The sequence below is a fragment of the Nothobranchius furzeri genome, chromosome 10 (genome assembly GCF_043380555.1).
Source record: "Nothobranchius furzeri strain GRZ-AD chromosome 10, NfurGRZ-RIMD1, whole genome shotgun sequence".
Lineage (NCBI taxonomy): Eukaryota > Metazoa > Chordata > Actinopteri > Cyprinodontiformes > Nothobranchiidae > Nothobranchius > Nothobranchius furzeri.
Window position 1 is genome coordinate 59,417,550 of NC_091750.1, and position 27,737 is coordinate 59,445,286.

Here is a 27,737-nt window from a genome sequence, read left to right on the forward strand (position 1 = left end):
AGAAAGAAAAAAAAATTGGCACAGGTATGATTGCTTGCCAAGACAAATGGCATCCATCAACTTTAGCTGAGCTCCATATTCAGCCACAATTGAAATCCAGCCATGCAGATACAAAGAGGAGAGGATGATTATAGCTGGTTTGGTCCAGTCACGTCCTCTGCTCATCCTATATCCCACCCTCGAAAATTGGTAAGACTGACATTTTTTACATGTTACTCAGTGTTGACTTTACAGGCTCCATCACTTTTAGCTGCTGATAAACAAGTAGATCGTCTTCATGTTTACGAAGATGAAATTTACAGCAATCGTGTTTTAATTGGGGTGACGGTGGCACAGGAGTTAAGTGCTCGCCTCGTAATCGGAAGGTTGCAGGTTCGAGCCCCGCTCAGACTGTCGCTGTCGTTGTGTCCTTGGGCAAGATACTTAACCCACGTTGCCTGCTGGTGGTGGTTGGAGGGACTGGCAGCCTCGCCTCTGTCAGTGCGCCCGAGGGCAGCTGTGGCTACATCGTAGCTCATCCCCACCAGTGTGTGAATGGGTGAATGACTGATTGTGTTGTAAAGCGCCTTGAGGGGTTCCAGGACTCTAGAAGGCGCAATATCAAATACAGGACATTTATCATTTACCAATTCTCAAGAATTTAAAACAGCACAGATACTTTGTTGAGAAGTAGAGATCTTGCTGCACTGAGCAGTGCAGGTGGTAAAACACCGTGGGAAATTGTGTGTGTTTGTGTGTGTGTGTGTGTGTGTGTAAAGCTCTGCCCCTTAACACAGTGAGGCTGAGCTTGCAAATAGAAACAGCTCATTGTGCACCGTTTTCTCTTCTGCACGTCACTAAATTAATTGGAGATGTGAAGAAAGTCCAGGCTTATCTCCAAAAGAGAGCCTTCTGCCTCCATCGCACAACTATGAGGGCTCAGCAGGCACCGGCCGGAAAGCTGGATCCTAAAGGAAGGCATACCGCTGCACAAGGCCCATAATAAACTCAGTCCTAAAGCTAGCCTATGGATCACAACACCTCCTTCTGTGGAGAGCTTTGAACAGCCACAACACTCATCTCTGCTTCTCCTTGTTGTTTTTTCATGCTCTTTGGAGTAAATGTAAATGAAAAGTGTATATTTTTAAGTTTAATTTGTATTTTTTTTTAACAAAAGAAATGCAAAAAAGCTGAGCTCCTCCTCCAATGGAGTTCTGTAACTATCAAAAACATGAGGATGAATCAAGGTAGTAGTTAGTCAGGCACCAAGCAATATGTACAAACATTTCAACCCAGTAACACTTATTAATGCACCAAGTATGAAAGAAAATATGTCAGCACAATTATCCAAAAGTTATTGAGTGTAAAAAGAGATAAAACAGGAAGAATGTATATCTGCAAAATAAAACAACAGAATAGAAGAAAACCCAATGTTATGATAATGTTCTCACTGTTTCACTTTCACTGTTGTTTCTGTAGCTGAAAATTACTCTTGGGTAATATCTGTCTGTTTTTATGAGTTTCATTACCTCTAAATCCTCTGCAGGGAAGTCTCACAAGTGGGAAGAAAAGGAAAAAAGGAAGAGAGCGCTTTGGTTGTAGTGCACTGTGATTTAGCTAGTCTGAGGTTACCTTTGGGCACTGAATGAACCATACCTCATTCATTCTCCTCACTTGCAAGAGTCACTATAAACTTCAGAGAGTCTTTAAGAAGCCTTTGGGAGTTCATCTTAGAGTAAGGCGAGTGTGTTGGGCACCAAATCCAATCCAGATCAATACAGCGTAATGGTTAGGCTGGTTTCTTTCATGTGTGGCCAGGCCACCATCATTTATAGGAGACCAAATGATGCTTTGATGAAAGCACGTAAATTACAATACACTTATATGTTGTTAGAAATGTATCTCATACCCAGGACAACTGTGGCCTTCTGTGTTGAAGTCTTCAGTTTGAGTATGACCACTGGGACATTTTTAAGCCTCAAGTGATCACATTTGAACATGAAAGGAGAGCCTAGTGAAAACAACCAACATATAATTAATGGGGAGATGCATTTTTTTTTCCTTGAGGCATGCTGCTTTTACAAATATGAAATAATACCCATGTGCAGGTGTAAGTGCGGTATAAGACAGAGTCTCAAAGATCTTTGAAATGATCCAGAACTCCAGCTAAGGCCCGTCTTGGACTTCCCCATATATCCTACAGTATGAGACGAAATAAGATGGTTATTTTTCAAAATGTCTTTGCATGGAATTGGACAGCACTAGGACTAATCAGAGCAAGGAACCAGATGATGTATTCATTGCTATGGGAATCAGTCAACAGGCCAGTCTACTATACACCATCACAGGAGAAAATGCATATTATGTATGTATGCATTTTTTAAATAAAGGACTTAAGTACTTCTAATTTCTCAATGACAAGCCTAAGTCTAAATCATCCAAAGTTGGTGCCAAAACTGTTTTGAGCCGACACAATCTTCACTCTTGTGCAAACTCTGCTGAATGCCTCTCTGCAAGCATGTCCAGCGCTGTGATTGGCCAGACTTAAAATTGTTCGGGCCAGTGGTAGACCAACCTGCAGAGTAAAATCTCTTGCTACGACAATGGAAGAACTAGAATAAAGATGGCTGCTGAATTCTTTTAAACTAGCAGTTAGCTTATCGGTTTTCAAGTGAGATGTACATTTTTTAAAATGTTTTCATTGATACCCATTTCAAAGTGACCAAATGCTCTTTTTAATAGGTTTTATTAGAGTCCAGGAGTCTCATTTATCAAGCTTGCTTACGCACAAAACGGGGTCGGAAAACTGCGTAAGCAACTTTCCACTCAAACTTTGGGATTTATGAAAGAAAACTTAGCGTAAAAATGTGTGCAACTTTAGGTTGACTAAGGACTTGGCTTACGCACATTTTGGACATGGAGAGCACCTGCAGTGCTGCTGCTGAGAAGGATTTCAGTTATGAAATCCTGCAGCATTATCACTTGTACTGCTTCATTTTCACACAGAACAAGACCCCCCACATGCACACACACACGCTCGCACACACACACACATACGTGTGCACACACACATGCGCACACTCACACACATACGCGCACACACACACACACATGCGTGCGCACACGCGCGCGCACTCACACACACATGCTTGCGCACACGCGTGCGCACTCACACACACACGCGCACACACACTGCATGATGTGCAGAATACAGAATGCAGGATATCAGCAGGGGGACAGATTGAGACAGAATGTCATGCGTCTGTGACAGTGTGTGTCCTGTCACTGTGACCCGATTGATCATACGCCCTGGCTACTTGTACAAGGGAGATCTCCATTTAGGTGACTGGTTTGCTGACTTTCACCGTGGAGTCCGGGGATCGAATGCTGATTGGATCATTTTTTCATATCCGCCACAGATCTCTCTGAAGAATTCACAACATTGACGGCTTCAGCAACACTGTGCCACTCCGTGGATTTTCTCTTATTTGTTTTGCAAAAGCACTTCCTTTCATTTCTCCACCTCACCCACAAGTACCTCAATTTCTGCATCTGTGAAATTGTGCTTCCTTGATCTGCCTTGATCTATGGTCGCCATCATTGGCGGAGCGCTGCAACAGCCGGAGATACACAAGGCACTTTGTAAGTGGGTGTGGTGAGGGCGGGATGTGACCAAAAAGCAGCTGAGAACCATTCTAAATAGTTTCTGATTCATGAAGCAGAGATTGTGTGCAGCTGTGCGTACTCCATGTTTGATGGATCACAAACCTACTTGGCGTAAGTACATTTTTTGCTGAGCTTAAGTACGGTTTTAGTAAGGATTCTACGCAATGTTTGAAAAATGAGGCCCCTGCTTATAAGAATATTTCATGAAAAGACAAACATGCAAATGTTAAAATACTTTCTATCACATCAAGTCAAATTTTTATTGGTCATGAGCAAACTAAATAAAATTAATTTAAAGTGTAGCAATCAAACATTACGGAATTCATGAAAATAAATATATTCTTTTGTCTGCATTTGTTTTTTACTCGGCGCCCCCCTTCTATTGTTGCTTCAAATAACCTTGTTGTAATTTACCCTGAACCTGCATTGAAGACCTTTTATGCAACTTTATTTGGTATGAATGCCACAGAATACGTTTCACAAAAAAAAAAAAATAATAATAATTAAATTAAATGAAGTAAAGAAGCATTCACTTTTTTCAATTCTTGCAAATGCTTAGTTTGCCTATGCAGTATTAGATATGCTGTCCAGCTTTGTTCTGTGTACATTTGTGGGATTCACATTATTTACTTTCAAGATTAGACTCAAATCCCATTTTAAAAATATGTGACAGCCCAGAGAGAAGGGGGACACATTTCAGAAGGTTATGCATTATCATTCCAGAGAAAAATAATGAATCGCCATAACAGAGACAGCCGAATGTTTTAAACCAGCTCCATTCCATACCAATGCTCACAGGTTACCGCCTGCATGGTGCAGCCTTCGGAATACAAAGTATGAAGTCAGCACTGATCTGAATAAAGACATAACCTCTAGTCCTTTTCAAAATAGTATTTTAATACAAAAACAGATAGCTTTGTTTGCTTGTGTTGTTTTTAATTTGAATTGTAACGTTATTATAAAAAACGTGAGTGTGCCTGCTTCTGGAACATCACAGTGGGGCACAACCACATGACTTTTTCCTTTCTCATGTGAGTACCACCAAGATGTTCCTTTAATGATACCAAAATTTAATTACATTTTTCAAAGTATTAATCCTTAATATGCCAAATGAATAGAAACAAAAATTACAGACAAACAGCGAGCATTAATTAGCTTTATCTAATAACTGAAGACTAGAATGTTGTTTCATGCTAATTAAGCGTCAGACGAGAGAAAATAAATTAATACAATTTTCTGCGTAAACAGAATTCAACAGTTAAGAGGTTACCTGAACCATGCAATCATTTAATTTTTTTCCCACCACTGTCCTTTATTTTTTGATGTTTTCATGCTTTTCAAAACTGATTTTCACAATATCTTTGTAGTAAAAGCATGCCCGTGTGTTGTATGGCATCCTCCATCTAAAGTCATGGATCCCAAGCTGGTAACAATGCCAATATTCAATCCACTTTACTAAATTTATATGTGCCACTGGCAGTGAAGCAGATGTAGCATGCTATTTACATCTCCGTTATTAAAACATATTGACAAAGTTATATATTTCTTTCCTCCTTTGCTGTTACTGCTCTTGTAGAAATGTTTTGGGGATGACAGCCTTTAAATCTAAAGCAATGTAATATTTGCTTGATTGTGGATGCTCATATTTTTTAAGCTCAGTTAAACAGCTTTTTTTTTCTTAGGGGTTGGGGACAATTCATTAATCTGTTGCAGGCATCATCACAGGCCTTTTTCCACTAATGGAACTTCCAGGTTGTCTTCCTGGACCTTTATGGTGCACGCATGTCTCCATTTCACTAGCCAGCTCGAAAGGACCACTGTCCAGGCCGTTTCCAGGACCAAAGGAGTACCTTACCTGGGGTATGTACTCAAAAAGGCCAAATAAAGTACCTGGGCTTCACTCGTGGTTAACCCATGCTGATTGGTTGTAACTCAGTGGAAAACAACATCAGCAGATGTCACCAAAACAACTGGCAATAATGAAATTGGAAAAGTTGCTGGCAAAATAAAATTAAAGGAAAAGAAAACAAGCAGCATTCACTGTGCTTTAAAATCACCATTTCTAAACTATCAGCATTGAAAAATGCAGCTGAAATCCTGCCCACAACACCATAATTCACAAAGATTTGTGGTCTTACAGAGCTCCGTAAAAACTGTGCTTATTCTGGTCATCGATCCTCCTCATTTCCTAAATGGATTAAATTAAGGAGCATATTGACAGAATAAAACTTTTCACGTTAATAATGTCCTTGGATGCCTTTTGGTGCTGATCATTGATGTCACTCACTACTGAAGCAGTCACAATATACTGACGTCTTTGCAAACTCCTGAAAGGGTCGATATTGTTTGGAGACAACGGCTCAGAGGACCAAGGCTCAGTCCCAATACTTGCACTCCCACTCTTGCACCTTTCAATTGCACGATCCCAGCCAGGGGTGCGAGAGCGTAGGGTGTCCCGATTCTCAAGTGTCGAAGTTGACCACGTCCCTTTTGCACCCTTAATCGGCACTTTGCACACGTTTGCATGGATGCAGACTTCAGCAAAAGGTATGATCCACAATCTACTGCTGCATGGGAGTTCTGAGAAGAAGGTGGAACAAAGGCTCAGGTGCCCTTTCTGAAAAATGTATTGTTAAATGAAAGAAGTTCATTTTAAGATGAATAATGATATTCATGTATGCTTTGAATTTTTTAGACTAAGATTTAATGAGGCCAGCAATTAATATAAATTTTGTCAAATAATTGTTTGAAAGTTGTTTATAAAGTTTTTTTTTAAGAAGCACAAACACTGACCAGCATCCCGGCATGTGTCACGGTCGATGACGCAATGCTGTTTTTACCATTTTGGAAGTACACACATGTATATTAGGCACTTGAACCCTACTGCTCACGTCCTCCGAGTGCACTTCAGAACCCGTAGGGCGCAGTGTGAGTTTTGGGATTGGGCCCAACCCATCATATATCCTGGCTACTTTTCCCCTTCCCAGTATTTCCCAGTTTCTGACATGGATCATAACTTACATTGCCACTAACACTGCATTAGATTGGTGTGCTTTTATAGAATTAATGCTCATTTGTGAGCATAAACATCTGCATACCTTCTGTAAACTGGAATAGGACAACCACAAGAGCACTAAGCTGGACCCTTAAGAGTTTTTCTATAAAATTACAACCTTACACAAACCCATTTTTTTCCCCTGTGTCCTGTCTGGCTGTGAAGCAAACAGAATTAATGTCTGAATGCTTGTGACAAGCCTTGCAGATTTTACACAAACCCATTTTAATGCGACACTGATCCACAAGGCAATATGTTTTCCCTGTAATTAGTGTTTCCAGAAAGCAGGGCTGGGATGAATACTCTGATCTCTGCCCTCTTTTAGCCATAAGAGACATTTTTTATCATCTCCTCCTTCTCAGAATGACAGCTGAGTTATCACTTAGCTCGCTGAGAGACAGCTCATTCCAACACTTCAAAATAACCACACTAGCCACAGCCGGCACTATCTGATTTCACACTATACGTGCTGCTCCTGCTTAGTATGGCAAGTAGCAATTTCATTACGAAGCTCTCTCTCTTTCCATCTTCCCCTCTTTCTTCTCACTGATGTCCTTAACCAATGACACCCTAATTCATTCGCTGCCCTATTTCCATGGGCCTTGGGTATCATCGCAGATGCATTTTGGGTGAAGAGCCTCTTCTTCTGAGCCCGGCCGCCGTGCACACACCTGGCAGTCTGTCCCACCATTGCACATTCTATTTGCACAAATTGCTCCATTTGTGCTGGAATATGACAAGCATTTCCCAAATATGACTGGAGACCATATCTAGTCCCCGGGGACAGCAGCTGAGATGCTGGGGATTTCTCATTCTTAAGTGAGATTGCCTCTTCATCTCTCTGGTGTCATGAACTGTGGGGAGAACTTGAAGAACTTTACGGTTGGAAAATTTCTGAGACAAGGACTAAGTTGAAATGTCTTCTTGAGCATAAATGGTTGGAGGAAAAACACCCTTCCTAATGAGCACACTCAAGCTGTAAAAACATGTTTACACTTGGAATATGCAGGAATGTTAAGATTTAGGCAAGGCAAGGCCACTATTTGTATAACACCTTACAACGGTATAAAACCAACCAAAGTGCTTCACAGACATTAAAAACATAAAAAATAATACACAAAATAAAAATGCATAAAAACTAAAGCTCAAGAACTAACACTGATAAAATACTAAAAAGACTCATGTGGAGTTAAAAGCCAAATCATAAAAAAACAGGTTTTCAAGAGATTTAAAACCAGACAGTGAAGAGGCCAACCTAATGCTCAAAGGCAGCGCATTCCAGAGCCTAGAGGGCGCTACAGAAAAAGCCCCATCACCTCTGAGCTTGTGTCTTGTTTTTGGGACTTCTAGGAGCATCCTATCAGCCGACCTCAGACACCGTGCAGGGGAATAAAAAACCAGAAGCTCGGAGAGGTACTCTAAGGCCATGCAGAGATTTAAAAGCCCATAAAAGCACCTTGTACTGGATTATAAAACGAACAGGCAGCCAGTGCAGTGAGGCCAAGACGGGAGTAACGTGCTCCATCTTTTTCGTCCCAGTGAGCAGCCGTGCAGCTGCATTCTGCGCCAACTGTAGACGTGAGAGGTGGGATTGTGAAACACCAAGGTACAAAGAATTACAGTAATCAAGCCTTGATGTAATAAACGCACAAATTACTGTTAGAAACTTTGCAACCTCACCAAAAAAGTAAAAAGATTGAGGTTATCATACAATAAACTTTTGGGGCATTGTTATTTGGAACAAAATCCAGTTTCATCACAACAATCTACTTCAGCCAGGCCTATAATTGAAAAGTTGAGTCAAATGTGCATTTTGACGCAATATTTGATACAACAGTGGACTAGACTGCATAATTATGAGTAGACTCTAAATGGAGTTTAGTAACAGCTGCAAGAATCACTTTCAAGGTAAACCCAAATTACAAGATACAACCCAGTTCAGACTGAAAAAAAGCAATTTAAGTGCATGCATACAGAAAAAAGCATGCAACAGGAAAACATGAGACACCTATGATTAAACTTGAAAAGAAGAGGCACAGGAGAATAGCAGCCTTTGGTGCTCGAATTCAGCCTACATGCTTCTGTTAACACAAAGTCTGAAGAGGGACAAGTTCCATTAAGCCCGCACCAAGAATATATTTTTGCATTGAGGAACCGGATGTTTGTGAACTTAAATTTGTGTTACCAACCATGAAGTAATTCTTTTAAAAATCACAAAAAAGATGTGATGGAGCAAAAAGAATGTGACAAAAGGCCAACTTGAGGAGAGTTATTGCAAAAGCCAGATCCCAGTGCTCATTTCACACCGTCTGAAATACTAACAATGAAATGACTGTATTTTAGTGCTGTGTAGTTTCTGAGTGTTGACTTTGATGTTTGCAGAGGCTTCGTATTACGCAAGAAGATGGAACATTCAAATATTTTGCGGATTTGGAGGAAACTACTCGGCAGATTGAGTGTCTGTATTTCTTGCCTTAAACGTTAATGGATATTTGACTTATGCAACATGGTGGATTTAAACCCATATAAGAAACGATTAAACCACTAAGCAGTGATTTACAAGATCAACAAAACCTCAACCATGTCAGGAAAGAGACTCAACAAAGCAAGCTTCTCTCACACCAATGGCAACAACTACAGAAAGGACAATAAGACAACGTCTTGCAAAAACTGGACCAGATCAATATGGGTAAGAGCAAGCCACATGTCTTCTACAAGAGTTGAACGACCTTAAAAACAGACACAACAGATTTTTCAAATTTTCCAGAACTAATTACATCAATCTAGACACCAACTAAAGTATGTCGTCATTTTTCACTTCTTATAATGTTCATATGATCTATTATCCAAACTATCTAAATACAGGAAAACAAGACTGGGTCTCCCTCACTAAAACTCCTGAACAGTCTTTACACTTTCTTTTTCCTTCAGTTACAATCCAACCGTGTTTTACCTTTGAGCCATCATTTACATTAAACTCAGAAGGACCCAAATTATTTTCAATGGCCGATATGTGCTTAGGACCTGGTGTACTCACACTTTGGAGATAATGAGATGGTAAAATTAGGGACAGCAGTAGCTCAGGAGGTGGATCGGGTAATCAGAAGGTTGTGGGAGCAACCCTGACTCCCTGTGAATAATTCTGAAGTTGTATCCTTGGGCAAGACACTTAACGCACCTTGCCTGCTAGTGGTGGTTGGAAGGACCAGTCATGGCCGTTTCTTCCTATGTGCAACCAATGTAGTTGTATAGGGCCCCCAAGCCACTGGGGCCCCCAAAGCTGCTGTACTTAACCCTTTTACCCTGGTTGTATCGATGGCGACACAAAATGGCTTTCATACTTTATCGTAACTCTCCGACAGTTTGCGCAATCAACAGATTCTGAAAGCTGAGACGATGTACTTTCCAGTGGTATACAATATATTATGGTAATGTTACGCACGTCCCTGCCCGAGAACCAGGAAATAAACTGTCTGCCATGTGCCGTGTTCATAGAGTAGCATAGGAATTGTTTTGGACGTGTATTTTCAATATCTATCTCTTCTACTGGTGTAAATAATAATTATTTTCAGTAAATTTCCAACCTTATGTTTTAATTTAGTAATTTTAGATCATATGTAGTCACATTTGACATTGCTTCACCGTTTTTTTGTACTCGTTCGGTCACCCGTAGTTTTGTCTTTTTTCAGCTGCGTTTTTCACTGTGGCTTTTTATTATTTTATACATTAGATTTGTTTTTGTAAATAAACCAGAAATCAGGAAACCTTCTAGAAAGAGGAAACTTCCCTCAAAAGTTGTTGAGGAGCAAGATGTGCCCACATTGTTTTTCCATCACAAATGCAGTAAGCATCTCTGCACTAAATATTTCCCCTAAACCCATTCCATTTCTCTTGTATAGTATTTCTGCTAACACTAATACTATAGTATTATACACTATTACTGCTACTTCCAGGAAAACAAAAGGTCCATGTACATCTGTGGTTGAGGATTCAGGTGTGGATGAAGATGATTTGCCATCACAGCTGCTAAGTTTATCTTCAGTTCAAATATATTTGTAGCTTTAGTTCTGTATATATATTTTTTTACAGTTTTCATTTCTACTATTAACCACGTGATTATGTTTTATGAAATCTGATGAGGAGCCGTCCACCATCACCAGCAATAGACAATGTCAGACAGAATGCTGCTGGAGATGCTCCACATCTTCTGGACTCATGGACAACAAAGTCAGACCCAGGTGCCGCCGACCCACGACACTCAGATTTATTCCCAGAAGAACCCCTGGCTATCAGCTGCCTCTCACCACCAGCTCCACAAACAAATCAATTTGTGACAATTCATGGTGTGTTTATAGATAATCAATTGCAGTTTGTCAAAGGGGGGGGGGGGGGGGGGGGGCAGAACAATATCTTGCATAGGGCCCCCACAATGCTAGAAACGGCCCTGGGACCAGTGGTGCCTGTGCTTAGTAGCCACGCCTCAGTCAGTTCACCCCGGGGCAGCTGTAGCTATTGTAGCTAATCACCATCTGTGTGAGTGTGTGTGTGAATGTTTAACTCTGTGTAAACCTGTTCATTACTCATTTATTTCACCCAGGTGTGTAGGAGCAAAGAAATAACCAACATGTGCAGGATGGTAGCCCTCGGGAACCCGAGGTGGTAAACCCTTCTGTACTGTAAAGTCATTTGGAGTCCTTTGACTCTGAAAGGCGCCATACAAGCACGGGCCATTTCTCATTTAAAATGTTTCATTTAGGACACATTTTCAGACTTAACCCCCATGCGCACACACACACACACACACACACACACACACACACACACACACACACACACACGCATGCACGCACGCACGCACGCACACACACACACACACACACACACACACACACACACATACACACACACACACACAACAAATAATCAATGACTATTTTCTGGGAAGGACTAGCTGAGTTTTTTCTCATCAATATAAAACTGAAAGGGCATGCTACTGGCTGCACACATGCAGAAATAGATTCATGCATTGAAAAATACTTCCAGTTCCATTAGTCACAGTGACAAGTAGATGTTTGACCATTGTTCCATCTCTTTTAAACTGAAGATCTTTTAGCATCAGACATGTTTCTGCTCATTTATTGAAACATGAACAACATATTTAGCTCGTGTGTGTGTGTGTGTGTGTGTGTGGTGGTGGTGGGGGCGGTGTCTGGCAAATGAAAATCACACTGATTGTTGCGTTTGCTATTATTGCACCGGCTCTCTCAGTGGCTGTCCTGCCAAGCCATTTTACATACAAATTAGCTGAATAATAAATAATTCAGTGAGTTCATTTCAGAGAAAGTGCTGTATATGTTGAGAATGTGTACCATCAACCTGCAAATGCCCATTTCTTCACATTAAAGTGTTTTTAACCAAAAAATAATCACCGTGACAGGATCTCATTAATCTCTATGCATTTTAAAAAGCTTCTGAAATCATAAAACAACTTAAAAATAGATTCCCTGCATACCATATGTCAAAGATATGACAATCCTGCCAGTCTTTGAGGTTATTTGTGGAAACTGCGTGAGACATAAGTGTGTTGAGATCACAGCGTCTGTAGCAGCAGCTGCAGTGCTTTCATGTGTCGTTTTGTTGTTAAAGAAAATAAAAAGGGGACGTGGACAAAGAGTCTCAGAGAAGTCTCAGATTGCATATTGAATTCTAAAAGCATACCCTGAGAGGCGGGATGCTGGCAAACCCGCTCACTTGTGCTGCCAAAGCACGGACAAAGGCATAATTGCTTGTCATATTTAGTAAAATTATGTAGGAAATACAAATGCCTCATTAAAACGCTTTTTAAATGCTGTACAAGTCAATTTGATTCATTCCCAGCTCATTCCTAACTTGACAAGGTGGGCTGCTGAGATCGTCATGTAGTTTCCTTTCACACCGGCTGCTTTAATGTTGCGTCATTTATTATATTCATGCCCCAGGCTGTCCTCACAGTGTTTGAGTGTCTTAAATTGTGTGTGGCTTTTTTCTTAGCAAAGATACTTTTCTAGAAATGACAAATTGCCATCATTTAAAGCAGCAAAATCAACTAAAATAATGTTAGTTTTTGTAAAATCGATCATTAAAATAGGTTTATGTCACCTTATAATTCTCAAATTAATGAAAAATCACTAATAGTCAGAACCACTCACCACTTTTAAACCATGTGAGCAACATTCCTGTCAGTCCAATTCATGTCATCAATATTAATGAAAATAATGAATGCGTCCAAGTTTGTGTCGTGTAAGTGGTGACCTTTCCGCTTGAAAACTAATGGCGAAGCAAACACACAACGTAGCATCCCGACTGCTCAGACTGAAAATCCTCATTAACCTGTTTTTATGTCAGAAATACAAAATGTTGGCATAAACTTGATGAGTGCAAAAGAAGTCCTCTACAAAGTCCACATCAACATGTGCTGTGTGTAAACAACCAGGGAAATGAGTAGAACCACCTCCACATTGAAAAGATTTATCACAAACACTAAAGTTCAACAAGTTACATTTTTGGTGCGTGGAACTAAAAGTGATTTATTTTAAATAAATCTAATTAAAGGTTCTTTTGGGATCGCTCCAAAAAAATACATGTTATGTTTAGATTATTATAGTTGGTAGAAGGGAATGGAAACTAAGCTTTTAGTTCAGAGATTTGGGAATACAATGTTGATGTTGTATCTCTACAGATGACACACACCACATTGTGGCCTTACTGATGCTTCATTAACCAAAACAACTGGAAAAACATGGTTCATATAAGAACACCCTTTGTTTACGTTACAGTACCTGAACACAGTGGGGATTTTAGGTTTGGTGACTAACTCTTAACCTAATCAAGCTTGAGTCATGAGTCAGTGATGTCCGCTGTTATCTAAGTGACTCAGGAGAAGCATCCTGAAACTGGCCGATCCTGACATTCTAATGGAAAGCCAATGCGACACATATCAAACAAAAGATCAGTGAAAAATGAGGTTTGGTATTCATCACAAAAGGGAAGGAGGCGTAGCTGAAGTGTTGCATGAGAATGAAATCCGTGTCTAGTTTATGCTGTGGCCTTCATCTGTCAGGTCTGAAGCAAGATGAATGCCTCTGATCAGCTAGATTGTTGACGGTGGTGGAGAACACAAAGCATCAGTCAAGAAAACATCAACTGGAAGAATATTTTATCCTCATTTCAGCACCAAAGTTTGAAAAACTTGTAGAATTAAGAACGGATGTTTATAAACTTTTCATTTCCAAAACTCTTGTTTAATGTTTCTTTGAATTTATCCGTTACATAAACAGGTCTATAGACTTAAAGGCAGGAGCCTAGAGATGCAGCAACAGGAAAAAGAAAGGGTCGGGCACAGAAGCATATAATGTGAATTCAAAAGCAATCATTTTTGTTCTCAGCTCATAAAGCCGTCTGTGGTTGATGTGTAAGGCAGTAAAATCGGAAGGATGGAGGAAAGGAACAGAAATCTGAAAGCTTAAGCTCACGCAGCAGCTGTTGTATCGCCGAGGAGCTGACCTACTCAGAGGAAAAATGTAAATGCAAGCAAACAGTATAACTGATAATTATGGTATTTAGATCTCACAACATTATAAATGGAACAATTAGGTTAGTGAAAATTTAAATAAATCTTCCTAATAAAGTGACAAATAGCACATTTTAGTTTAGATTTTGGCACAAGCAGAATGCTAAACCCCCAAGTGAGCTTGTAAACTGGAAATAAGCTGCACTAAACAAGTTTTTGGGATGCATGTTATTCAGACATTACTAATCAATTTGATGAGACTGAAGTATTGGCACAATCATATATATCAATTATGACTCTGGGGGTTGAAAGTGTTGTTAGATTGAGTCCCATTTCTGCTTAGAAGAGGAAATTCAGAAGTCATAAAAAAAACTGGAATGCCACCCAAAACCCGGAATTCTGACATGGAAAGTCAGGGATTCCTGATCCATTGGGTTCAACAATTTGGATCGTTTCTCTTCTATACATTTGTAGACCAGTAATCCTGATATACAGCACTGTCCAACCAGTAATAGAGAAACTTTTCCTGCAGTGTTTGAAAACAAAGAAATACATCATTGGCTGGAATTGTTATACCATTTTGTTGACTTGCCACTAAAAGTATACTAATTTGGATCTGATGGCATGCCCAGATCAAAGCTCAGCTCTGACTTCCAATCTCAATCAAACACAGTGCCATTTTGGGACAGTTGTCCAAAAGAACCCACATATTTGCTTAATTGTGCAACGGGACAAGTTATGAGAGTCTGATTCCTCCAATGTTCAAAGGCATGTAAAAAAGACGATGGTTGTGTCATTTCTACCTAATAGTGCAGGTGATGGATACGCCAAATTCATTGATTAAACCAATCACAATCTCTTACATCATTTAGGACGCCCACATAAGCAAAGAAAGTGCTGATTCTCTAAACAGGACCTAAGAAAATACCTGATAATCATTGTTATAATTGACCAATCAGACGCCATAGTGGTGTTAGTGTGAACATACTTTTATTTCATCTCTAAACTAGGGATGGCTGGTATTACTAAGTACATTATTATTGGCTGATGGGGGATCACAATTTAATAGCATGGCGGCGCAGTGGTTAGCACTGTTGCCTCGCAGCACGGAGGTTGCAGGTTCGAAACTCGGTAGCGGCCTTTCTGCATGGAGTTGTGTGTTCTCCTCATGCATGCGTGGTTTTCCTCCGGGTACTCCGGTTTCCCCCACAGATCACAACATGCCCTATAGGTTATCAATTGTAAGTTGCTTTGGATAAAAGCGTCTGCTAAATGAATAAACATAAAGGTGCATTATGTAAGAAAGAAGCTTAAAAGACATCCAGTGGTCACATTTGGGTACTGCAGCCTATTTCCTAAACAAACAACTGACTCTCTCACTACCGTTCTGAGTTTCATGGCCATAGATGGATACAGATCAGCACTGGAAGATTCTAGATGATTCAGATGAGTCAAAGACAGTAAGTTGTTAGGTAGATGAATATTTTTCACTGTAATATCAAGTTGTTGGTAGATTAAAACGTGGCTTGAAATATTCTTAGAGCAGACTATTTTTATTCGAACATAGTTTTAATGAAAAATAAATAAAGCAGTAAAATCTAGAAATGCAGACAGTTTTCATGTTTTTTTCCACATGCATCACAATATTACACAGTGATGTCAGTCTCATTGAACCAGCAGTAAAACTGAGTTTCTGAGAATATTCTCACATTTTTAAACAACTTTTATCTGCTGATTCTACCAATATGTGTCTGCGTGGCTGTACTCCAGCATGTGTGTCCCTACAGCCCCACTTGTCCAAGTCAGATTAAAGTGTTTTTCAGAGTGCCACTGTCTGTCCTCATCAGTCCCCGGAGAGGCTGAACGCCCTCCTTAAGCCCTTCATCAGATCTGCAGGCGGGCTCGACACGAAGCCAACACTGTCATTTACCAGCCACCTTTTTGTCTTTGACTTTCACACCTTATGCTTAAAATTATGATTTCATAAAACTCAGGTCAGCCTATGAAATTAATCAAAAATCAGAGACTAGATCAAATTTATGTCCACATCAATATAAAACTGGAAAGGAAGGGAGATTTATGGTTAAAACTATACATGAAGATATGTTAATGTTTTTATTCAGAACCATGAGACCGAGAGTCGGAATTAAACAAAGCACGCTTCCTTTTAGCATTTTTATATTATGATCTTCATGATTCAATGGACTTTATTGCTCTTGAGCTTAATTAACTCATATTTTGCAGAGATTTATGGCAAAGGGAGATGGTGACTTAAAATTTACCGCAGGGTGAAGTTATTTTTGTGCAGACTAACCATCTGGATCGGAATTATGTTGGAAAAGATTTAAAGGGGTTTCTGGGACTTTTTGTGCAACAAGTTTGAACATTAGGCCTGGAGATTTTACTACTTTAATCACCACAGGAAAGGCATTAATTATAACCAAAATTGTGTTTGGCAGAGTAAATTACTTATAATTTCTAAAGCACTTGGTTTGTCTGCTATAAGTGAATTTTACAGGTAAATATCCGTGCAAATCTGTCACATTTTCCATCGTCACCCCAGCATCAACCCTTCATCTTGAGGCTGCTCCCACTCGTCTCCCCTCATCTCCTCCCAGCTTCCTCCCCAGTCATTTGCTGCTTATTAGAAAGTCTCTCTGTCAGCCTTGTCCCATCTAATTCTCACCCAATTACAATCTAAATGAACCACAGGACTACTTAACTTGCTTTGCCTCTTGCCATTGTTTAATTTGCGACGGTAACAAACTCTGATTAGGCCTCTGCAAAGGTTCATAAATTAGGCACTCAAGACCAAATTAATCTCCATTCCCTGGGAAGATGAATGAGCAATATTCAATTTTTCTCCCATACGGATCCATGTGACAAGTGCAATGCACAGAGGAAATAATATTCAAAGACAATGACTGCATAATTGGTAGGCAGTGACATTTGGACTCTGAGTAGCTAAAGCTGCCATCAGGTTTTCATGTAGAATCTTTGTACTGAAGCAGTTTTCGTGAGCTCGTCCGACAGCAGACGTTAAACTGGGCCAGTTTGATTAATGTCATCATCTGAACGGGAAGCACGACAAAAATCACTAGAACAGGTACACCAAAGGGGCGGGGGATGCGTGCAAATGGATCGTTCAAACAAAAGAGTAAAAGTGACTTAGAAAGGGCATGAAACGAATGCAGAAGAAATAAGGAAAGCTCTAAAAATAACAAGCTGACAATGTCAGAATTAGATGCACAAGCTGCCAATGACATAAAAAAAGGAAATGACAGACTTCAAGATTTTTCCAGATTAACAGTCCAGGAGATGAAGAATAAAGCAAGAAATGCATTTAAATGGCAACACTGGATCTGTTGTTGCTAATAAACAAGCAGTGGATAATTAGTCTGGGCAGCCATATTGAAGACGCTGAGTTTTTCCTCCATTCTTTCAAACATACAGTCCATCTTAAGTCATTTTTATGGTTTTATAATAACTGGCAATTCTGCATAGATACTTGTTTACTACACAAATAGCAAATTTAAATCTAAGATATTCACTCTTTTTTTAATTATGTAGCATTTGGTGGCAGCTGTGACTCACCAAGTTCACCACTTCATAGGTTGCCTTTTAAAAATAAAATGAAAAACCTGTAACGATATCTCATCTGTGAACAGTCAGGCTTTTGTTTAGAGGATGGGTGTAAAAACATTTCTGTCAACAACAAAACAACAGTATAACCCTTGAGCTGATGCTCTTAACTTGTGATTCTAAATAAACTTTAGAAAACCTCAAAATACTTTGGTAAGCTTCAGTTTGGTTAATGCTAAAGTTAATGTGTGCAAGTAAATCCATGTGGGTAACACTTTACAATAAGGGTCCCTTCATTAGTTTGACTTGGTGCATTATTAAGCACTTTGGAGTCCTCTGACTGAAAGGAGCTGTACAAGTGTTGACCATTTATCATTATCATCTAAATGGTTGCTCCAACCATAAAAACACAAGAGTAAATCAAGCGTTCTCTAAACTACTGTCTATCTATGTAGCTAAGACTTGATGGCGATGGTGCTTCAGAAGCAGTTCCACCATTAAAACAACAACCATAACAGCAGCTATTCAATGAGCTGTCAGCTCTCTAGTGGCTAAACGCAGAACCCAAGCACCAGTCAATTAAATATTCACTCTAGCTCCAAACTGGCGTCTACTGCAGGTGGTTATTGACCTTGTTGGTGTAATTTAATTTTGACATCACCCCTGTGTTCTATGCTGACAGCTTTTTTTCTGCTGTTGTAAAGTCAGAATGTTCATTTCACCATGACTGCAGTGAACCGTTTTCCCACTGATAATACAGTTAAAGCCAATAAACTAGACAACTTCATGAATTACACTGCAGATCTGCTGCTTGTGCTCCAGATGATTCTGTAAATGTAACTGCAAATAGCCCTAAATCACTCTTACACAAAAATGTGTGCATCTTATCAGCCCATTTGTGTTTTTAAAGCACTTGTATATCTAGAAAATGAAAAATGCAAGACCATTCTGGAGATGAAACAAAAATCAAAAAGCGCTTCAGTGGATACCAAATAACTGTGTACAAGAGTCACGTTGGGGTCAAACAAAAGCAAGCTCCGAGAACTAAAACAGCAAGCAGGAAAAAAAAAAACACTTGCCTCTTGAGATGCAGACAATGCTTCAGAAGGAGCCTAATGCTTAAAGATGAAGAGACTTGTAAAGCAGGAAGCAGTCAGCTGCAGGCATTTTGCTGTTACAGTATATTTCCCCTAAAACTGCTCAGTCTCCTAAATCTCCTGGACGAGCCTCCATTGTGTTACGTCGTCTATTGGTGGAAAAGGAGAAGGACAGGGAGTAACACAGTTGCATGTGTTTCAGGTGTTAAAATGGTAAACAATGATTTTATTAAAAGGATTTTAAAATGACAAAAAGCTCCAATTTTTTATTTTATTTTTTTTTTTTTTACCGTGTCCTGTCTGGCTGTGAAGCAAACAGAATTGATGTCTGAATGCTGGAAAGAAGCCTTACAGATTTACTCTCAGGTGGAGCATCAAAGCATCTGCTTTTAATGTCACGCCTGATACTTATCTTTATTGTTATTGTTTTTGAATGCTTTGTAATTCCGACCAGACACGGAGTCAGAGGTGAAAGAGAAAGGAAAAGACAAAAGGTGGGGAGAGAGGGGGGAAGGTTCCACAAAAATAAACAATAAGGAACAAGATTCTGCTTCTAGACCTGCAGAAAGAGACAAGAAATAAAAGCAAAAAACAAACAAAAAAAGGGACACAACAACAATTCAACAAGATCAAGCTATCACTGCGTCAACTTGATGAAGAAATATAAAACCTACATTGTTTAACTGAACAATCACATGATAATAAATCACAGTGCATGTAGTGGCAACGACAGCCTTAAGACAAGTGTTGAACGTGCCCAAGCCCATACTTTTGAGAGCACCAGGTGAGCACCTGTGTGTGTACCCGCGCTTGTTTATGTAAGGTTTCTCTATAGGAGCGTACAATAGAGGGTGTGAGGGACCACAGATCTGCCCCCCAAAGATGTGTAGGAGATGGGGGGGGGGGGGGGGGGGGGGGGGGGGGCTCCGAGTCCCAGAGATCCAGGTGCTGCCCCAGAACACAGGAACCCCGAGGAGACTGCAACCAGAAAGGCCCCCGCCCCCCTCGAGAGGCACAGAGGATCGCCCCGGGGGGCCACAACCAACAACCGGCAGAGTCCCGGGAGATATCGGCGGCAAGCCCACAGGCCCGCCCGTAGCCTCTCACCTCCTAGCTGGCCGAGCCCAGGACCCAGCGACCCGGGACCCTGGGGCGACCACCCCCGCCGGGGACCCAGCAGAGCCCAGGGACCCAGACCCCACCAAGCAGCCACCGGGATTGATCCGGCAGATGCCAAAAATCTTAAACCCCCTGACCCGGGAGCCACGAACACTCAGGCAGACCAAGGAACCACACACCACACCAGGTGTGGCAGGGGGAGGGGAGACGACAATCTATATCATCAAAAGAAGTCCCAGGAGAAGAGAGGAGTCAAAGGCCCCTCCTGACATATACTGTCATACACAAACACAGTCACACACTCCGTCCCTCATGCTCACACATGCACATACAACCAAAGACTTACAAAAATGCACGCCGGACACCCACTCATGCTCCCCATACACACCCTATTCACTCTGGTCCTGGTACTGCTGCACATTGGGTACAACCATCACCAGTTACCAGAGTTTGACCCTTTCTGCTGGGGTGCTGATGAGCAGGCTCCCCCGCCCAATGCTGAGCACAGCAACCCACCACCCCAGACCCCAACCAGATGGCCAGATCTCCCTCCTAGCCTCCAGGCCCAGGAAGCCAAGCGACAACAGAGGTGTGCTAAGACCCCTAGTCTCCCTCCACATGCTCCAATATAGTGTTGTGTGTTAATGAAGTGTATTCCATAGCATAGGTGTGCGGGCAGTGCAGGCATTGTCTGGCCTATGCCAGCTGATGCCACAGCCACCCCACTTGCACCCACAGCCCTCAGTGTTTAAGTGATGTTTAAAATTGGAAGTGGGCATCGGCACTCGGGAGGAGGCCGAGAAATCCCCCTGCCAAGTGCCGTTGAATGTGCTCACTCCCAAGGCCCTAAGTGTGTGTTTGCGTGGAATGTCGTCGGTGGAAGTGTCTAAGGTGCAAATAAAATTGGGGGGCAGGTTGCCACAGGAATGCGAAAATGGGGTCCATACCCGCACTCCCTGACTTGTCCACCCCCCAAGGTCCTATGTGCATGTTTGTGTGATGATGTGAGGGAGCAGGAGGAGAGAAATATGCAGGGATGGGGAGGAATGGCTGGTTGGGCTTAGCCCTCCAGGGAGCCAGCTCCCCCACTGGCCCCAATAGGCACCTCTGTTGTCACATTGCCATCCAGGGCATGGAGACCCGAGCCCATCCTGCCTGGGCCCAAAGCAGCAGTATTACAGAGCCTCACGAAGTCCGAGGGCACCAACCCTGCCCCACCCCAGCAGAATATCTATGCCCATCCCTGCATTTGCACAACTTCCAGAATATGTAAGACATAGGACATCCAGGTAAGGTTGGGTCCTCCCTGTCCTGGACCTCCCCCTCCCCTGTGATGGTACAGCAGAGGAGCCAAGGTCTACCTGAGGCCCCTGAACCCAGGCCAGGCTCTGCTGCATGTTCCTGCCTTCTTCCCGGCAGCATACATGTCAGGACCTGACCCCCAAGGCCCTGCCCAGATCCCCACACGGGGCTGGCCACCCCAACACCCAGAGCCCCCAGGTCCCCACCCAGACCCGCCCAGGGGCAATGTAGCTGCCAGGCAGTGACCCATGGCCACCGACAAGGCATCCAAGGGGCCCCACTCACAAACGCCAGTAGTCCACCCCCCGAGGCAACCCAAGCACCTCCAGAGGGGGGCAACGGCCCCCCAGTCCCAGATATCCCCAGTGAACCCACCCCCAGGGAACATCCGGATACTCCAAACTCAGACCCCCCACTCCCCCACCCACATCATCCCGCAGGACAACATCAACGGTCCCCCATCATCGCTATGTGATGGAACCGATCAAAGGAGCCCAGAGAGATTGATCTGAAGTGGAAGCAGAGGCTAAATCAAGTGTAATATGATCTAACAAAAGATTTCTATACTGGTTAATGCAGAGAGTTTCTCTATTTTTCCAATTCAAGAGGATACTTTTCTTAGCATTGCATATGGCAGTCAGAACCACGTGAACCAAAGATGTTTCAATTGGGACATCGTCCAGGTTTCCCAGTAAACAAAGAGAGGGGGTGGTTGGAATATGACATTTCAGAGACAGGTCTTCACATACTCTACCCCAAAATTCCTGGACAGGTGGACAGGACCACAGTGCATTAATGTAATTGTCAGGAATGTTGTTTGTGCAGTGTGTACAGGTGTCAGACACAAACCCCATCTTGAACATCCGATGACCTGTATAGTGTACTATGTGTAGAATTTTGTACTGAATTAATTGTAAATTGGAGTGTCTGATCATTTTAAAAGTTTTTACACAGGTTGAGATTATAGAAGTCTAATACCCTTGGTGGTGTTTGTAATTCTATTTTATTGAGCTTAAATTTTTGTTTGACTACAGATTTAATTTGGTGGTATTCTAAAAAGCTATTGTTATCTATTCCAAATTGGGAGACTATTCTATTAAATGGGATGAAGTCCAATCCTTCATATATGTGTTCCAGGTATAGGATTCCTTTATTTTTCCAGTCCAGAAGGTTCATCATTTTATTATTTTGCAAAATATCAGGATTATTCCAGATAGGTGTGCATCTGCATGGTACTAGTGAAGACTGTCATTTTAAGATACTCCCACCATGCTGTCCAAAGCTCCAAATCTAAAAGTACTTAGAACACAATGCTAAAATGGCCATGGGTTTATGTTTAAAACAGACATCCGAATGCTCCCAAACATTCACAATGAAAGTCCACTGACTTACACACAAGTGTGGGAGCCAAGAGGAAACCAGCACTCTGGTCCCTCATCTGTTAAACACTTCTAAAAGCTCTTAAGCTTCACCAAGCTTAAATAACTAAAACCCATTTAAAAGCCATTAAAACACAAACAAATGGAGCACATGAGAGAACTGGCAAAGATCCAGTCTCTCCCTTCCTCCTGACAGCTCTCCTTTTTATGCTGCTCAGGAGGTGATAAGCCCAAGTGAGTGCAGCTGTGCAGGTAGGAGGAGGAGGAGGCAAAGCACTGCTAGTCCTCTGCAGCGTCTGATTTCTGAGACAAACAGCAACAGCTGCAACACTTCCTCCCTTAAAAGAAAGACAAAATTAAAACAAGTTCAACCACAATTTTTTTCTTTCACCTTTGCCCTCCATGGCTTTTATCCCTGTAACGTGATGAAGGAGCTGTTTCCACCAAGGTTATTTAACCTCTTTCCACAGTCCCCTTTTGACACAGTGCTCGAGTGCAGGAGACATAAATAATCTAAAACGTTTGAAGGTCTCTCCCTCTTCTCTTGTCTCTCAGTTAATACAAGGTGTTATTTAATCCATGCATTAAAAAGTTCCGATCTTCTGGTTAAACAACTCAGTGGTCCATAAGATGGATTTCATACTCGATATGAAATTTTAATGTCTTACGGTCCTTAATTAAATGTAAATTAACTATCATTACATCCCAAACACTCCCAGGTCTTTTGTCCAACAAGAATTCCCTCTAGCTAATTGGAGGAGTCCCAGCTGATCTCCACACCAGTCTTCATGGGGCGTAGAGGTGAGCTGATTACACACAAATGGACCAGCGGACAGGAGAGCCCATCCCTTCAAATCCCTGGGGTGCTCCCAAGATGGTAGAATTTTCACCAATGGTAACCTCCATAACCCCAACACTAGAAAAACAAACCAGAACGCATCCTAAAGAGGGTGCGCTCCTACAGCCTATAGGTAATTCACTCTGTTCACTTTAAAATTGCACAAGCACAACAGAATAAAACAAAAAGGACATTCTCACAATACCTGAGAGGACACAGCTGACCATACATCTTAAAATCATCTTAATAAAGCCTGTTTGCAAAAAGCACATGCCATTAAAAGTCCTTCATGGGATTGTTGAAAATCCTGGACGAGCCCCCATTTATGTTACAAACCCTTGGATGTTAGTCAGTTGTGGTGGAGGGGTAACATAATAACTGGTGCGGAGAAGGGGGGGGGGGGGGGGGAAATAAAATGTATTAGAGAGAGAACACAAATACTCAGTCCTTGACTGGAATAATGACTAAACGAAAAATGCACTCTATTATAACTAAACGAATGTGACGGGTAGAAATCAAAACACCTGAGGCAAAAGGCCTCAGGGAAGAAAACACGAGGACATATTTGATAAACGAAGAATGCCGGAGCTGATTAACTAGATACAATAAATCTCAACGGCTATCTCTACTCTAAATATTATTCCTAAACTTAAAGCGAGCTCTAAAGCTGGAAATGGAACTGAAATTCAAGCTAAGAGCAGACAAATGGATCAATAAACGAAAACGACTATTAACAACCAAAGGAGTTACCAAAAGAACTATCTATCGTAGTCACCGAAATTATCAAAGTTCTTATCCAAATCGAAAGCCGTTTGCTACAAATGATCCAAGGACCGAGGAGAGAAGAACAGGGTGTTATGCTGTGGTTCTCTCCCAGAGAACTGAGAGCTGCAGTCTCTTAAGCCATCAGCTCTCATCAGCTGATGGCTTTCAGCTGGGGTGCTGAAGGCGGGCAAAGGTGGAAGCCAGCCTGACGCAGGACCTGTCCAAGGTCCTGAACAGAAGAACGGAGCAGAACTGGGCCATTCAGGGTGCGAGAGCCCAGGATCCGTAACAGTCTCACTGTCAAGCAAATAATACACAAACTGCAGTCGAGGAACATGGTTTGTGAACGTGTGGACGATATGTAGCACACAGGGAGGACTTCTTCATTAGCAGAGCCAGTGAAGCCACACTAAACCAAATGCTTCACACCACAGCTGTAACTGAAAATGGTCAAGCCTAAAGCTTAGTAAACTTTTGCTCAACTCTTTTTGATCCCATGTAGCCACCGTACAAAAGTGCTTATCGGATAGAACGAGGTGTCCTTCCACTGTTTACCTACGATACAATCCAAGAAGATACAAGGTAAAATGTTGCAGAAACATTAAGGATTTTGTCTCGAATTAGCAGAGCTGACCTAAATCCAGCTTACTTTCGTGTGTACCATAGGCAAGATACACAAATACAATGAGCTTATTCGTGCAAATAATCAGAAATCAAGATTTAAATGTGATCTAAGCAACAAAGTAAACAAAATCAAAGATTTGATTGGCTGAAGTCGTCTGTACATGGCCATATTTTGCACAAAACTTCATTATGAATTGGGATGTGTGGTTTTAGGCAAATTTAGACACTGCACACACGTAACCAGGTATCACATAAAACAAAGACTGTTTTCTAAACTGTGGCGCCCCATTCCCACAAAAGTGAGACTATATGGCACCAAAAGCGATTCTTTCAAAAATAAAAAATAAAAACACTCTCACCTAAGGGGAGATTTGCTAATTTTCCATTCTCAGCATTTGCGTTTGGATGTAAATAAGCGGGATTTTAGGTTTCCCCATCATCATTGTCAGCTACAAAAACACTCACAACACATGTGCAACCTGTGTTTACACTCACTTGTTTTTACAAGCTCCACCATTGCTTAGTTTAGAAGACCACAGGCAAAGGACAATGTAAAAGACAATGCTATTACACATTCAGGGAATGTTTTTCAGCACACATGCCTACGATTTGGGAAAAAGCTGTAATCCTACAGGCTTGGCATACCTGTGAATAAAAGTGGACCCAAGTTTTTCTTTTTTTCCTAGATGGGTTGTTGAAAATATTTGGTTCTACAAAAACCCGACTACATATGTACATGGCTTTAGAAAACCCTTTTGGGTCCACCTTTAAGGTCCAGCTGCACATTTCCACAACCATCCCATAATGTGTGCCTACATTCCCACCACCTGGACTCCATCCCAACCCATTGGTTTCTAACTGCCTCTGAATGCAGCTGAGTGAGGAGATTATGCTAGACTAACTCAATAGTGTGACACGCTCATGGGCATGAAGCCAACATGGTGGAAGCTGCTTCAAATTCTCAATGACCAAGCTTGTTGAACTTTTGTGCATACTCACACATAAAGGCGAGTGTGTTGATTCACACACTTTACAGCCATCCGAGTTCATGATCAGGTTTTCAAGGAGCAAAATTAATTGGAAGAATTTGACGGAGTAGACGGATAAAGGGCCGGGGTCGGCGGGGTGGGGGTAGGGGGGGGGGTGGACTGGGGCTAAACATACAAAACTGCAAGTTGCTTCAGCTCAACTAACTGCGACAACTTGTGCATGCTCCAAACCTATCACACTTCACCATGTGTAATTAGGACCCCACTGTGATCTTTTGTTGTGCCTCAAGTCCCTGAAAAGGCCATCACCATTCTGTCCAATGTCTTACATTGTAGTGGAGTCTTCATCCTGCAAGACAGGGGCCGAAGGAACACCGACCAAAAGAGCCCGAAAGCTCAAGGGTGAAAATAGAAGCTACAAGTTTAAAGAAACAGTGCAAAAAGTCAACACATGGCCCCTGTAACATTAGTCCGACTGGTGTCTTTGTCGAGAACTCGGTGGACATTGCTTTTTCTGGTGTGTAGTTTGTCTCAAAGAAATTCTCAGCAGCAGATTTACAGGGAGCTTCGAGTCAAGACTGAATGATTACTGCAGGCATAAACCCTGTGAGCAATCACCAAGACAGCACATGAAAAAACAAGTCAAACAAACATCACTTTCTTATGGCTGACAGGGGAATGCACATGGTTGACAGGAAAATTAAATTATTGACCTGACAGCTTGACAGAGAGGTTGTCACTATGAATGAAGCGGTTTTAGATGCGTGGCTGTGAACTGCAGGACGCATAGAGTTAATTTGTCTTCTGTTAATACATTTTTGTAATGTAAATTATAATTTACCAAACTACCACAAACAACAAACTCACTTCCACCAAAATCTGTTTCAGATTTTAATCCATAATGCTTTCATTAAAATACAATCTGAGGAGCAACAAATGCAATCCAGTAACAAGTGGGACTTCTCACAATATCAAAAATATATTATTATCAGTTTTCTCCACAGTCCATTTTATCTGAGCTATTTGGAGCTGAATTACTTGCTCGCAGCGTTTCCCAGTAATCAGAAGACAAAAGTGTATGCCAGACTAACAGCAGAAGAAGAAAAAAGAAAATATTGTGATGGAGCACAACATGGCATATTTTGAAAAATGCTGTTTGGTTTGAACACTGTAAGTGTACTCACATTGATCGATGCTCCCGTCTGCTTTCTCCTTCTCCTGCAAACAGAGAACACACACAAAATTGGTTATTACCCACACTCGGAGGGGCGAGGGGGGAACAAAACAGGCCTTCCTTTCTGCGGCTTTTTGCAGACCATTCGTTACTTTGACCTTTTTCATCTTCTTTTTTTTGGTGCAAAGAAAAACAATGGCAGAAAACTTAAAAGGTGAACCGATGAGCGGAGAATAAAAAGCGTCAGAAAGTGAGAAAATGTGCAGGAGGGTGACAAAAGAAATAAATCCATTTTCCCAGGAAAGATTAGAGGTAATTCAATCATCCTATTTGGAATTGTACTTGCCGACAGGCTGCAAGATGCCAAGTGTCAGCACGCTGCACTGGCATGTTTATCAAGGTGTCATATAGGTGATCCCAGCAGGATAACCAGCAGGTCATTTGTCACTTCTAGTTGAGAGGAGGACATTGACATGAAGTTTCAAGATAAAGGCATGTAACTGTCACTCATGGGCTTAAAAACACTCCACCAGTATCTGGACGACTGAACCATCAACATGTGAGAAACCCTGGATTCAACACGGAGTCCCAAGTTCTGAACCAGATGCAATGAAACCAC

At 41.6% G+C, this 27,737-nt stretch overlaps 1 protein-coding gene across 1 annotated transcript in view; it reads right to left on the reverse strand.

Moving 5' to 3' along the window:
• Nucleotides 1-27,737, reverse strand: part of fstl4 (follistatin-like 4) — a 251,981-nt gene that overhangs the window by 181,132 nt on the left and 43,112 nt on the right. Inside the window, exon 3 of the mRNA XM_054730744.2 lies at nucleotides 27,129-27,162. Coding sequence (XP_054586719.1) covers nucleotides 27,129-27,162 — 34 coding nt within the window. The remainder of the gene's footprint in view (nucleotides 1-27,128; nucleotides 27,163-27,737) is intronic.